Genomic DNA, 14539 nt, shown 5'->3' on the forward strand with positions numbered 1-14539 from the left:
GAAGATTAATAGTATTTTATGGGCTTATGAGATTCTGCACCTGATGAACCATATGGTTTTAAACTATAAATCATAAATAACTATCCACTAAATACACATACATATGGATATTTGTGTCATTATGTGTAGATTAATCATGTAAAACTACATGGTGTCTATTGAAAATTCCAAAAAAAAATTGATTCCTCAATTAGAAGAAGCCCGACATTCAAATTGAAGAAAATTCGATATTCGATAAAATAAAATAGAAGAAAATTCAATGGTGAGCAACTTAATATTCAAGAAAGCTAACATAGAATTGAAGGATCGTGTCTTTTTCAGTGTGTGAAATGTGTGTAACGGAAATTCGGATCGGTTACCATTCTTTGAGGACTGGCAAAATGGAATAGATATATTAATTTGAATTTTATTTGGTCCATCTCAAACAAATCACGTATAATAATAGATTTAAATTTATTACGGTTAGTGTTGTGAAAATTCAAAATTAAGTTTGATTTTTTATCTTGTAGAATTAAATTTGGAAAAATTGCTTAAACTCGAATATGTGCATATATTTGTCTTCAAATTGAAAAGAGTAGAGTTTTATTTCTATCTTCTTTGAAAAGTTTTTTGGTGGATTTTGTTGAAATAAAGATACAAAAATTGGTGGAGAAATTCATCCTAAGAAGCTTCACAAATCCAAAAAGGAAGAAAAAAAAAAAAAAAGTAAACGAACACGGTGTCTGCTATGGACATAAGTTTGAGTTATGCGAAAATACGAAAAATTTATGTTCGTGATAATTAATAACATGATATTCTGACGAAGTAAGGGTTCGAAAGAAAAAAAAAATGAGTAGCTGTTATGTCTTGATTTATTAAATAAAATATCCTACATTCACTAAAAAAAATCATGTATTTATCAATTCCTATCATTGAATAATATAATGGTTGTGTTATATTATAATTCATTTATCAAAAATATCAAAATTTATTTTATTTTATAAAAGGGTAAATTACAGACATCACCTAAGGTAATGCCAAATTACGAAAAAAACTCATCTTGTTTGGGTAATTACTATACCACCCCTCAACAATGAATCTTCTTACATGTTGTCCACCGTTGAGGTGTCAAATTTTGTGGAATTTTCTAGATTATGTGGAATATTCTCTAATTTATACCCGTTTTACTCCATTTCAGCTCCACATTTTGAAACAAGATTAATCATTAGATGTATCTCTTGGCTTGTAAATATCACATTATGGTACATCAGAAATTGTATTTTTGCAGAAAACGAGTACAAACTAGAGAATATTCCACGGAATCTAAAAAATTATGTTGAATTTGACACCATAAGGATGAACGTGTAAGAAAATTCATAGTTCTGAGGAATTGTTGCAATTACCCAAATATTAAGATTTTTCGTAATTTGACAATTTATAATAAAAAAAAAAGTAAAAAAAAAAGAAAAAAAAAAAGAAGAAAAAAACACGCAAATTTTGTTTTATAGAGAGTGTCGAAAAGCCTTTCGTTTTATAAAAGCAAATAAATAGTAAAACTTATCTAGAAGCATGCACCATTTATTACGGGACGATCCACACAAACAGTCAATACATTCCCCTTTCTCTCTCACACACACAGATACACACACACACACACACACACACACACACACACACACACAAATCTTAATCCGAAATCTTTTCTGATTTATCCAAATCGATTTTGTTTATGCAGCTCTATCTATATATAGGGTACCATAATTACATTAAGAAATACATATACACAGGTTCTAGCTTTTCTTTGAACAATAATTAAGTTGGAAAAAAGATGGCAAAATCACTTTTATGTTTCTCTCTCATCGCAGCTTTTGCACTAATTATAAATGTGTGTATAGCTTCTTCTGATAAAAAAATCGGTATTTATCATTTGCAGAGAGGCAAATTTTCTGTTAAGATCTCAAATTACGGCGCCACTGTTCTCTCTGTTCTTGTTCCTGATAGACATGGTGAGTTTTCGGTTTCGGTTTCGGTTTCGGTTTTCGATTTTTTATTTCGGTTTTTATATAACATATATTTTTCTTTCTTAGGCAAACTAGATGACATTGTTCTTGGTTATGGATCCATTGATGACTACAAGGTAAGTCTGATAAGAATTATTAATTAGGGGTGTGAAAGTTGGAATGAAATTTCTATTTCTGGCCGTTCTGATCCGAAAAGTTTCGATTTTGGAACATTTTTTTTTAATTCCAATATGAATCTTATCTATTCTTATTCTATTAGTGAAAATACGATGGGGTCATGTGCACAGTGACCAAACTACAAAGGGGTTATGTGCAATTTACTCTTTAAAACATTAGAATTATCGTATGAGTAGTTTTAGTTTTATGATTTTATGTAAGTGTGTGTTCTTTTTTTTTTTTTTTTATTTATGAAAGTTTTTGAAACTTTTTAGAAAATTTTAAAAATCATTTCCGAAATTTCATAGATTTTGGAATTGGAATATAATAAATTTCTAAATTTTGAAATTGAAATTAATTTTGTACTTTTGAAAAAAATTAAAATTTTCCAAAATGGTTAATTTCGATCCGTTCTATCTGACTTTGACTTCTAAAAATTATGAATGATTGACGCGATCTTTTTTGGAAATTATCCAAAATTTAATGAAATAATGGATATTTAAAATTGCTTCAATTTCAAAGAATCAAGAATCAAGGTGAAATTACTGCTGATCTGATATCATGCACATTTTATGGAATCTATTTTATGATTTGATTTTATACAAAATCTGATACCATTGATCACCCTAAATCACAACTAATAATCAACACCAAAATAAAATTGATTTTATTTTAATTTTAATTTTATTTTTGGCAGAATGATACAACCTATTTTGGTGCCCTTATTGGGAGAGTTGCTAATAGAATTGGAGGGGCTAAATTCACTTTAAATCACAGAGTCTACAAATTACCTGCCAATGATCATGGAAACACACTCCATGGTACCGATTTTTCTTGCTCGAAAAAACTATCGATCGATTATTTATTTATATACATATAATCAACACTTGAAATATAATTCATGTGAAAATCTCAGGTGGGAGCAAAGGATTTAGCGACGTTATTTGGACCGTCAAAGAGCACGTAAAACGCAGCCACTTAACGCTCACTTACCTCAGCCACGACGGCGAACAAGGTACATATACACACACACTATTATGTGTAATCTTAATTTCACTAATAATCCCAGAAACCATGATTTCTAGGCTTATTTTTCCATTTACAAATCACTTATTTTCAAATTCTTCTCCAAAAAATATAATATTTTTTAAAGACGGAATGATTTGACTGCTACAGTTAAAAGTGAGTTCTCTAAGAATACAAACATATATGTACTTAGGCAATGTTTGGAACTGTTTTTATTTTGTTCTCATTGTTTCCCCAAAACAAAATGGGATTTATTATACTTTTCAAATCATTTTCTCAAAACAATTTCAAAAGTTTCTCTCTCCTCCAGACATGATGTGACTGCTACAGTAAAATGATTTGATTGCTACAGTAAAAAATGTCTTCACTAAAAAACAAATAAACATCACTTCACCTTTCAATTTTCTTCTTCAAAAATATCTTTTTCTAACACCTTTAAACATGATTTGACTTCGACAGTGTATTTTGTCTCCTTCCAAAATACAAACAAACATTACTTTCATTCTCAAATTATTCCCCCAAAACATATTTCCTCAAAATGAAATCAAAATAAGATCCAAAACGGTTCCAAACACTGCCTTAGTTTCTCAAAGATTAGTTACTGTTTTGATATACTTTTAATACCAAACATACAATCATGTGACATGAAATCTTAATTTCAACAAAAATACCAAAGGTGAGAAATATGTTCTCTAGGCTATGTTAATTTTTGCCATTTCCAAATTAATTACTTACTTTCAAATTATTCTCTGAAAAAACAAAATGATTTGACAGCTACAGTATATTAAAATTATCTTCTCTCAAAGTACAAAACATATCATCTACTTTTGTAAATTTCTCTTGAGTTTTAATAGAAGTGTCTTGACTTCATACCTGATTTTGATAATTTTGGAGGCTGAATTTAGCAAAATTCAGACCACATAATTTTTAGTTATTTGAGTTAGATTTCTAATCCACCTTAAATCACCAAGATTGGTTGTAGGGAAAGAAAAATATGCATGAAAATATGAATACTGGCTACAACTTTGATGTTTTGAGTTTTCTAAAATTTCAAAATAAAACTCATTCATTCTTAACTTTGTCATTCAACTTCCAAATCTAGCTGATTCAAGTTGGATTATAGATAAACTCGAAAGACTACACTTTTCGTGCTTCAATTTTGCGTCAAAATCACGGTCAAAGTCAAAATGGTAGTAGTAAAATTGAAACAATATTTAACATTTCAGATTCCTTAAAACATTCATAAATATTTCCACCTATTTTTACAGGATTCCCGGGCAAACTAGCCGTGACGGTGACATACATGTTCATCGGGAAACACAAGCTCGCGATAAAAATGGAAGCAACGCCTCTAACAAAGCCGACGCCAGTGAATCTAGCTTCCCACACGTACTGGAATCTCGGCGGCCACAACAGCGGGGACATCTTCTCACACACCATCCAACTATTCGCCTCCAAAATCACCCCCGTGAACGACAAACTCATCCCCACGGGGAAATTATCCACCGTGGAAGGTACACCGTACGACTTCCTACACCCTCGCACGATCGGGAGCAAGTTCAACGAACTGCCCGACGGGTACGACATAAACTACGTACTCGATAGGCCGAGTGGGCCGATCCGTCATTTCACGAAGGCGGCGGTTGTGATGGACGAGAAATCGGGGAGGAAGATGGAGCTGTGGACCAATCAGATTGGAGTGCAGTTCTACACTAGCAATATGTTGAATGATACTATGGGGAAAGGAGGGTTTGTTTACAAGAAACACGCCGCGATCGCGTTGGAGACGCAAGGGTTTCCCGATTCGGTTAATCATCCGAATTTTCCGTCGCAGATTGTTAACGTGGGTGACAAGTATGTGCATGCTATGGTTTATAGGTTTACTGCTAGTTAATTAGATGTTTTAGGGCATCATATTGTTGTCTTTCTTGATTTATGTTACCTTTGTTTAATTGTCTGTTAAATAATTGAGTAATTGTGTTTGTCATTCATATTAAGATTATTTGTTGATGATTGCTTCTTTTTTTTAGAATGATCAGTGATCATTAACATTTAAAAAAAAAAAACAAAGGTCTAATGTGAATATTAATAACTCAATTATAATTTCTAACCACCGCAATGAAATAAAATCATAAGTAATTTTTGCATGCATGTACAGTTAAACTTCTATAAATTAATACAGTCGGGATTAGCAATTTTTTTTATTAATTTAGTGAAATATTAAATTATCGAACTATTAATAATTTAGTAGGTTTTTATCGAGTCGGAACCAGAAGAAACTATTGTTTAAGCGAGGTTATTAATTTAATGAATATTAATTTATCGAGGTTATATTGTATTGGTTGTTTTGTGTTGGATGGATAATTATATTAATAACTTAAATATAATTGTTTGTTTTATATTAGTAACTCAAATATACTTTCTAACTACCGAAATGAAAGAAAATCATAAGTAATTTTCCTTGTACGGTTAAACTTCTATAAATAAATATAGTCGTGACTCGTTATTAGTAAATTTTTAGTGAAATACTAAATTATCGAACTAATTTTAGTAGGTTTTTACCACTGAAACCAGAATAAACTATTATTTAAGCAAGGTTATTAATTTATTGAATACTAATTTATCGAGGTTCTACTGTGTTGTTTGTTTTGTGTTGGATGGATAATTATATTGACTTTGTTTTATCATATTATTGGTTTTGTTTGAATATCTGTGATCATCAACAGTTGAATATTAGTATATCATAATCAAGAATAGAAATATTTGGAATTTATATTAATCTTGACTGAATATTGGTACATCATAATTAAGTAATGAAATATTTAGGGAGATATATTAATCTTGACTATGTGAATATTGGTACATCATAATTAAGTAATGAAATACTTAAGGAGTTATACTAATCTTGACTATGCGAATATACTAATCTTGACTATGTGAATATTAGTACATCATAATTAAGTAATGAAATACTGGGGAGTTATACTAATCTTGACTATGTGAATATTAGTATATCATAATTAAGTAATGAAATATTAGGGAGTTATACTAATCTGGACTATTTGAATATTAGTACATCATAATTATGTAATGAAATATTAGGGAGTTATACTAATATTGACTTTTTTTTTTTTGAGGAAAATACTAATATTGACTATGTGAATATTAGTACATCATAATTAAGCAATGGAATATTAGGGAATTTATACTAATCTATACTATTTGAATATTGGTACTTTATAATTAAGTAATGAAATATTGGGTGGTTATAACTAGTAGTCATTTTTTCAGCACAAGTATTAAGAATGTAATAAATGTATTTTGATTTTAGAAAAAAAAATATATTAATATTAAAATAAACTTAATTATTTAATAATATAATAAGAGATACTCCCTCCGTTCCTAATTAATAGATATTGTTAGACCAAAATACTTTTATTTATTAATTAATGCAGAGAAGTGTTGAAGAGTTAATAAGGGCATAATTGAAAAATATGTAATTAATGCAGTGTTGGAATTTTAAAGTGACAGATAATATGGAGAAAAAAAATTCTTTAAAGTAATAGATATTATGAACGGAGGGAGTAGTTAATACTTAGAGTTGAATTAATACGGTTAAGATAGAAAAAATGCACTTAATACAGTATTAAAATCTAAGATGACATATAATATGGAACAATTTTTTTTTTAAAAAATAGACGATTATATATATGGGTAAACAACATAAAATGCCCTTGTGTTATGAAAAATCTGCACCAAATCCCCCTGTATTTTTTTATGCGTAAAACCCCCATGTGTTTCGTATTTTCTTGCATGAAATCCCAATTTCCATTAATAATTAACACCCTTAACTCTAGAGGGGATTTTATGCAAGTTTTTGTAACATAGTGTTTCGTATTTTCTTGCATGAAATCCCAATTTCCATTAATAATTAACACCCTTAACTCTAGAGGGGATTTTATGCAAGTTTTTATAACATAGGGAAATTTGGTGCATGGTTTCACAACTCAGGAGGGGTCTATGCAAAATTAATTTATTCATTTAAAAATCAAATTATTTTCTTAAACTAAGTCGAATACATCTATTAATTTAAAATATAAAAAGTAGAAAAATAATATTCGAGACGGAAGTTGGAACGAATCTTCTATTCACACATATAATATATATATATATATATATATATATATATATATATATATATATATATATATATATATATATATATATATTGACGAGTGTGAATATTATATTAGTATACATCAAGTAATAAAATATTGGGAATTTATATTAATCATGAAAGAAAAACAAGTAAATTAAAAAAAAAAAAGACATACTGAAGAGTACTATTATTCAAACTCAGAATAATCAAAATATACATCATAGAATATTTGAACATGTACAAGAACATTAAAAGGAAAATCAAGATCATCAAACACAAAATCATGCATACACTTTTCCCACAGCAATTTAATTCTACTAATCACAATTCACAATTTCACATCTTCATAATAACAAAAACAAGCAACGGTGCTGACAGAGACGAGCATCGGCAAAACCCTAACGCCATCGTTGAATGCTGAGTTGGCAATCTCATCTGCACAGTCAGATATTGCATCCACCATGAAATCTTGCTTGTGAATAGGAACTCCAGCCTGTGTAAGCATGTCCGAAATAGTATCCCTCGACAAGTTTTCGTGTTCGGTTCTCGGACATCGGACCCAGAATGAATCTTTGCTTTCAACTCTTACAAATTCATCTTCTTCTTCTTCTTCTTGATTATTATTATAATAAAAACTACGAGGGTAAGTTGTATCGACTTCGAATACGATGAAGAAGTGATCGGTCGAATAAATATTTTCTGGGATTTCGAGATTATTGTCTTGCCTTGCGTTGCAGTAATCATCAACTGGTACGCCACAATCCATTGGTAGAGAGAGAAACAAATTAAAGGGTTTGATTCGAGAGGTGATGAAAAAATTAGGGTTTCTAGAGAGAGAAAACGGTTCAAACGTGATAAAATCTTGATTTCGGAGAAGAAGAGTACTTTTCTTTTATAAAAGAATTTTGTTGAGATATTTGCGCTGACAGTTATATTTTTCCTTATTTGATTTTGATTCTGCCCTTAATTGTGATTTGTGATTTATTTCCTTCTATATTTCTCTCTTCGAGAATTGGGCAATTCGGCTTAAGACGTCAGAATAATTAATTGGCTTAATTCCACTTTTTTTTTTTTTTTTTTTATAACGAAAGGTTGATTTATATTATGACGTTAAATCAGAGTTTACAAAATGTTGAATCTCAAGAGGTAAAGAATCAACACAAAAATCATCTTGAAAACATAGTCGAGCAATATTATGTGCTACTCGATTCCCATTTCTTCGGATATTTTTTTTTAACATTTTATACCCTCGAAAATAATTAGTAATACTTTACCACACTCGAAAGACAATAAATCATTCACAATGCACCCTCAATTGAATCTTAAAAATTTAAAGAAGGCAAATTTATCTTTTTACTGGATTTTTTTTTCAGGATGCAAAATAAAAAATTAAATTGTTATTTTCTACTACCCTCTAACCTATTTTTGAGCTTACAAAGTGCAAACAAACAAAAAAAAAATCACACCGAGTTATTCAAAAACTATTTTATTTTTTTTTTTATTTTTTTAATAATTATCAAAACTGGGAGGGGTGGTTTTTTTGTAATTTTCAAACTTAGATCAAACGGTGTTGAGGTGTAAAAACTAACGGCGAGGGCCACATTGAGACAATTTTACATGTACATGGGTGCAAATCGATGCAATTGACTGATTGAGAGTAGAATGGGGTAAATTGATACCGAGCCAAAGTACAAGGGGGCAAATCGATGCAATTGAGAGTAGAAGGGGGTAAAGTGATATCGAGCCAAAGTACAAGGGGACAAATCAATGCGATTGAGAGTAGAATAGGGTAAAGTGATATCGACCCAAAGTACAAAGGGGGAAAGTGAAATTTAGCCTATAAATAAAGCAATAAAATTAATAAATATAACAACATTACCCCAACCATTTAAACACAATTCCTAATTGTAACCCCAATTTAATTTCAACTTAATTAATTTTGACCATAAAAATCCAATTTTGACTTTTTATTTTTCTAAACTTTTTTTTTTTCTGAACTTATTTTTTTGTCTTCTTTTTCCGCCGCCTGTCCCCGGCGTTAACTTTTCAATTTTTTTTTTTTATTTCCCTAAAAATTTTATCCTTTTCTTTTACATCCGCCGCTGAACATTGACCGTAATTGTACTGTCACTAACGGTAATTATACTGTCGTTGACAGTAATTATACAGACGTTGACAGTACAATTACTGTCAACCACAACAATATTAATATTTTTTTGGTTTTTTTTTATTTTGTTTGATTTGTTGACAAGTCAATATAATTATATTACTGTCGTTGACGGTAAAATTACTGTAGACACAATAATATTACTGTCAACCACATAAATACTATCTTTTTTTTGGCCTTTTTGTTTTGTTTGATTTGTTCACCGATTAACGTAATAATATTATTGTCTACTATTGTAATATTACTATAAACACAATAATATTACTGTGGTTGACAGTAATATTACTGTCGTTACAGTAATATTACTGTGAATGACAGTAATATTACTGTCAACCACATCAATATTAATTCTTTTGGCTTTTTATTATGTTTGCCTTTGGTGAACGTTCAACATATTAATATTACTCTATTACACAATAATAGTAATTTTTGTTGTGTTAATATTACTGTGCTAGAGATTAATATAACAATATTACTGTGTTAAACTGTAGTGTAATTATTAATATTGTGTTAAACAGTAATATAATAATACTGTGTTAAACAGTAATATATAGTTAATATGACAGTCAACCAAAGCAATAGTATTGTTTAACACAAAAGCATGAGAAAAAAAAAGTCAACGTCGAAAATCGGCGGTCAACGGCAGCGACGGGCGAAATTGTAGTTAAAATTGAGTTTTTGATCAAAATTGAATAATTTCTGAAATTGAGGTTAAATTGAATTAAATGGTAAAATTGGAGCATATTAAAATGTGAAGGGGTATTTTAGTCTTTTACACACATGTGGATAATGTATGGATTTTTTTGTAAAAAACTTTTGGTCCGGACCCCTTTATGGTGTTGTTTGCAAATGATTTTCCATAGTGATTATGAGTTTTTTTTGGTTCAAAATAAGTTTTTTATAAACATTAAAAAATTCATAATCATTTTGGAAAAGCGTTTGCAAACACCACCTATACATAAGTACGAAGTATCCCATAATAGGCTTATTTGTAATGTGTAATTTTATCTGATAAAAGAATGCTTATTACTTATTAAGTATTTAACCTTCGTCCTTCTAATTGAAGTGTGACTAAGTTTATCTTAAGCGACGACACGATAAACTAAGAAGAACTCAATAGACCCGCAAGGGTGGCCTAGCGGTTGGAGCAAGAGAGCTTGGGTCAATTGACCCAAGTTCGAATCCCCTTGCCAACGGTCGCTAGGTCGAGCTTGTCACACATGGTTAGCCTAGTGTGGTTTACATCTCTCGTATGGTTTGCAAGCTATTATACGAGAGTGTAGGTTTACCCAGTGCACCTATATGGTTGGCTGCGGGTTCCTGCATTATCAAAAAAAAAAAAAAAAAAAAAAAAAGAAGAACTCAATAGTACTTTTGGTTCTAGCATGTCGTATTTGTGCAATTTGACATCATTTAAATCTTCAAAATGCGTTTTCTCTATTTCAAATATTTTTTAAAGTGTAAATTTGTAATAAATTTTAGATATGTAGTGTGGAAACTTCAACTTCTTTATGGGCTATTTTGCAAATTTCTAAAAAGTTAGAAATATGTTTGAATAGTAAATTTTTAAATACTTTGTTGCATCCCTAATTATTTACACGATTTAATGATCAATTGCAAATTGACAGTTGATAGTAAAATTTATTTTGATTATGTTTATATGAAAATATATAAAACGAGTTTCTGCATAAATTAAAACTTATATATGTTTATATAGCATCTTTATATATAAAAATAAGAAACACTAGGGCAACCTACGAAACACTGATGTCATATTTGCAAATAAAAATAAAAATTACATCTCTTATTCTTATTTTGGTAATTTAAATTTCACAAATAATTATTTTAATATAGTCTAATTTTTTTCTTAGTAAAATTTAATTATCACATATTTAATTTTTTTTCTTCTTGCACTGCTAGATGCAGGGGAAGAATTGTTAGTATTTAAAAAAGGACTTTACAATTAATGCAACAAGATGGAATAATGTTTAGAACATAGTATTCTCATAATAAAAAAAAAAAGTATAGAACCATAATTACTCTTATGGTTATCTGATTAAATCATCTTATGCAATCAAATAAGAAATCTCAAATCTCGAAAACCATATAATACTCCTAGAAAAAAAATATCTGGATGAAATATTCACTAAAGAATTACTAAATACAAAAGAAAACTTTGTGATTCATGAAAAACATAAAATATTAAAAGAATATTGATATATATATATATTATTTATACATATATCCTAATCATCGTAATCATCGGTGGTGCAGAAACAAGCAACGATGCTAACGGAGACGAGCATAGGCAGAACCCTACGACCCTTATTGCATGCGGCGTTGGCCATCTCATCCGCGCAGTTCGATATTTTCTCCACCATAGATTCTTGCTTGTGCATCGGCACGCCAGCTGTCGACAGCATGTCCGAGATAACATCGTCCGACAAGTTGTTGCCATCTTCTATTCTCCGACATGGCGCCCAGAAATTCAAGAAGCCAGTGTTTTCAATTCTTGCAAATTCTTCTTCTTGTTGTTCATGATCATGTTCGGTGGGGAAAACCGTATCAACTTTAACTAGTATGAAGAACTCGTCGATTGTGGAAATTCTTTCCGGGATTTCGAGCTTTTCGTACTGCGTGGCTTCGCATAGGTCATCGACAGGTACAGAACAATCCATCACGAGAAATTATTCAGATTTGAAGAAAAAGAAATAAGAAATTTGTGAGAGGGGGATTGGTTATTTATAAACGTTGTTGGTTTCTAACTTACGTTGGTTGGACTTGCTTTCCTTGTTTACTTAGGATTCTCCCATAATTGTAATTTCTTTCCTTTTTTGAATATATATTACTTTAGGGTTTAGGTTTGTTAAGGAATTCTATTTGCCAAGAATTTTTATATTCACGGAAGGAAAGGGATAATTGAAACCAGCGTACGCTACCTCAGTCAAACTAATTTGCAAATATGTAAAATATTTTTATATAATACCAAAATTACTCCCAACCCCTTTCAACTCTAATTATTTAACTCCAATTTTATTATTTACACCTCTCAATTTTGCTCAGTTTCACCTATTACCCAATTTTAACCATTATTCTAATTTTGACCACCACCATCAGAGACCGCCAATCAGTCGCCGGTCTCCGGTGTTGACTTATTTTTTTTAATTGAAAACTTTGTTTTCTTAAAAAAATATTTTTATTAATATTACTGTCTTGGTCTGCATATTACTGCCTCGGAGACAGTAAGCTAACTGTCTGAGATAGTATTTTTACTGTATTAATTAATATTATCGTCTTGGCCTGCAATATTGTTGTGTTCGATCCTAATATTATTGCCTCAGACCATAATATTACTGTGATGTAGCAATACTACTGTTCGGGGACAGTAATATTAGTAATACTATTGTTTTGGCATTCAATATTACTGTCTCAGACAATAAATTTTTGGTTTACTCACTAATTTATAGAGAAAAAAAAAGTTTCAGAAAAACAATTCGAATAAAAATGAAGCCAATGCCGGAGAACTGCGCGGTCAACGCGGAATCTGACCAGAAAAAAAAATTCAGAAAAAAGATTATTTTCTAAAAAAAAATTCAAAAAATTATAAAAACGATGGTTAATATGATATATTTGTTCAAATCCGGGGTCAATGTGCAATATTGATGAAGTTCGAGTATAATTGATTGAATTGATGAAAATTATATTATGAGGGGATTTTAGACAAAATACATGATATGAGTTTATTTGCGAGACTGTTTTGGACCTTGTATGAATTTTAAGTGCCTTGTCATGGACCTATTTACCATTTTTGCCCATTAATAATAAATAAATGAGTAAATAGCACTTAAACCCCTATGTTGTTACAAGTTTTTGCAGATTACCTGCTTATGCTTTTAATATCATCACATAACTCCTCGTGGTTGATGAGATATTCGTTTAGTTTTTCCGTCAAACTTAACCGCCAGTGTCAAACATCAAAATATTTTTTTTGCAGCCCCCTTGTGCTTTCATTTTTATACATGACCTCCTTGAAGTTTGGAACATGCGGTTTAATTTGACGGAAAAACTAACGGAAACTGCCCTCATAAACTACAAGGGGGTTATGTGCTGATATTACGAGTAAAAGAGGTCATCTGCAAAAGCTTGTAACCACAGCCGATTAAGGTGGTGTTTGCAAATGCTTTTTGAACGTGATTATGCGGTTTTTTTTGTTCATAACCTGTTTTTAGGTGTTTGCAAAATTAACTTTTGCTTTTGCTTCTCTTAAAATAATCTGCTTTAAGCTATTTTTTAAAAGCACCCCTAACCCTGCTTTTTCAATTTTAGTTCATTTTCCGAAATATTTGCAAACACCCCCAACTTTTAGAAATAAGCACTTAAAACTAACTTAAATCACAATCACTAACTTCTGCTTTGAAATAATCATTTGCAAACACCACCTAAGAGGGTGTTCAGCTAAACTTATTTTAAACAGCTGATAAGCTCTTACGTCTGATAAGATGTTTTAAGAGCTGATAAGTTGTTACATTTTATTTTTAGGATTAATTTTTAGAGTGTTTGGATAATAAGTTTATTTCCTATTTTTATTCATTATAAGATCTTCAATAAAAATGTGGGGTAGATGTATTTTTTTAAAAAGATATTATTTTCTCTCCAACAGCTTATTTAAAAAAAAATTAAGATATTTTTCTAAAAATTTACCAAACACTTTGAAAGAGTTTATAAGCTCTAAAACATCTTATAAGCTTCTTTTAACATATTATAAGTTTAACCAAACACCCTCTAAGTACTATTTACCTTAAATAAATAATATTTTTTTATTAGAAAAATAATTTTAATCGGAAGACAACACCCAATTTCAAATCTACTTATGCTTCTTCAATTTTAAACCCTATTATCCCAAACCCCTTCCCAATTTTAACACAAACTTTTCCAAACCATTTTCTTGATTTATTTTAACATCGTGTTATGTTAGAAAATTATATGCACTCCACTTGGTTAAAATATTTGTATCAATGTCCTACGGGCAGT

The 14539-nt window shown here is 30.1% G+C and overlaps 1 protein-coding gene across 1 annotated transcript; it reads left to right on the top strand.

Moving 5' to 3' along the window:
* The first annotated feature begins 1590 nt into the window (after positions 1-1590).
* On the top strand, positions 1591-5169 carry LOC105959720 (uncharacterized). The gene is made up of 5 exons (XM_012983855.2): positions 1591-1985; positions 2067-2116; positions 2854-2977; positions 3073-3171; positions 4451-5169. The coding sequence occupies exons 1-5, from the start codon at positions 1808-1810 to the stop codon at positions 5074-5076; spliced, it is 1077 nt and encodes a 358-aa protein (XP_012839309.2). The 5' UTR covers positions 1591-1807; the 3' UTR covers positions 5077-5169.
* The last annotated feature ends 9370 nt before the right edge of the window (positions 5170-14539 follow it).

Source organism: Erythranthe guttata, chromosome 9 (assembly GCF_056151865.1).
Source record: "Erythranthe guttata isolate IM_541 chromosome 9, IM_541, whole genome shotgun sequence".
NCBI lineage: Eukaryota > Viridiplantae > Streptophyta > Magnoliopsida > Lamiales > Phrymaceae > Erythranthe > Erythranthe guttata.

What these genes read in the sequence shown, in the direction of transcription:
- LOC105959720 (XM_012983855.2), top strand. Translation starts at nt 1,808, where the DNA reads ATGGCAAAATCACTTTTATGTTTCTCTCTCATCGCAGCTTTTGCACTA. An exon ending in TCTTGTTCCTGATAGACATG is followed by an intron (nt 1,986 to 2,066) that starts GTGAGTTTTCGG and finishes TTTCTTTCTTAG; the next exon opens with GCAAACTAGATGACATTGTT. An exon ending in TCATGGAAACACACTCCATG is followed by an intron (nt 2,978 to 3,072) that starts GTACCGATTTTT and finishes TGAAAATCTCAG; the next exon opens with GTGGGAGCAAAGGATTTAGC.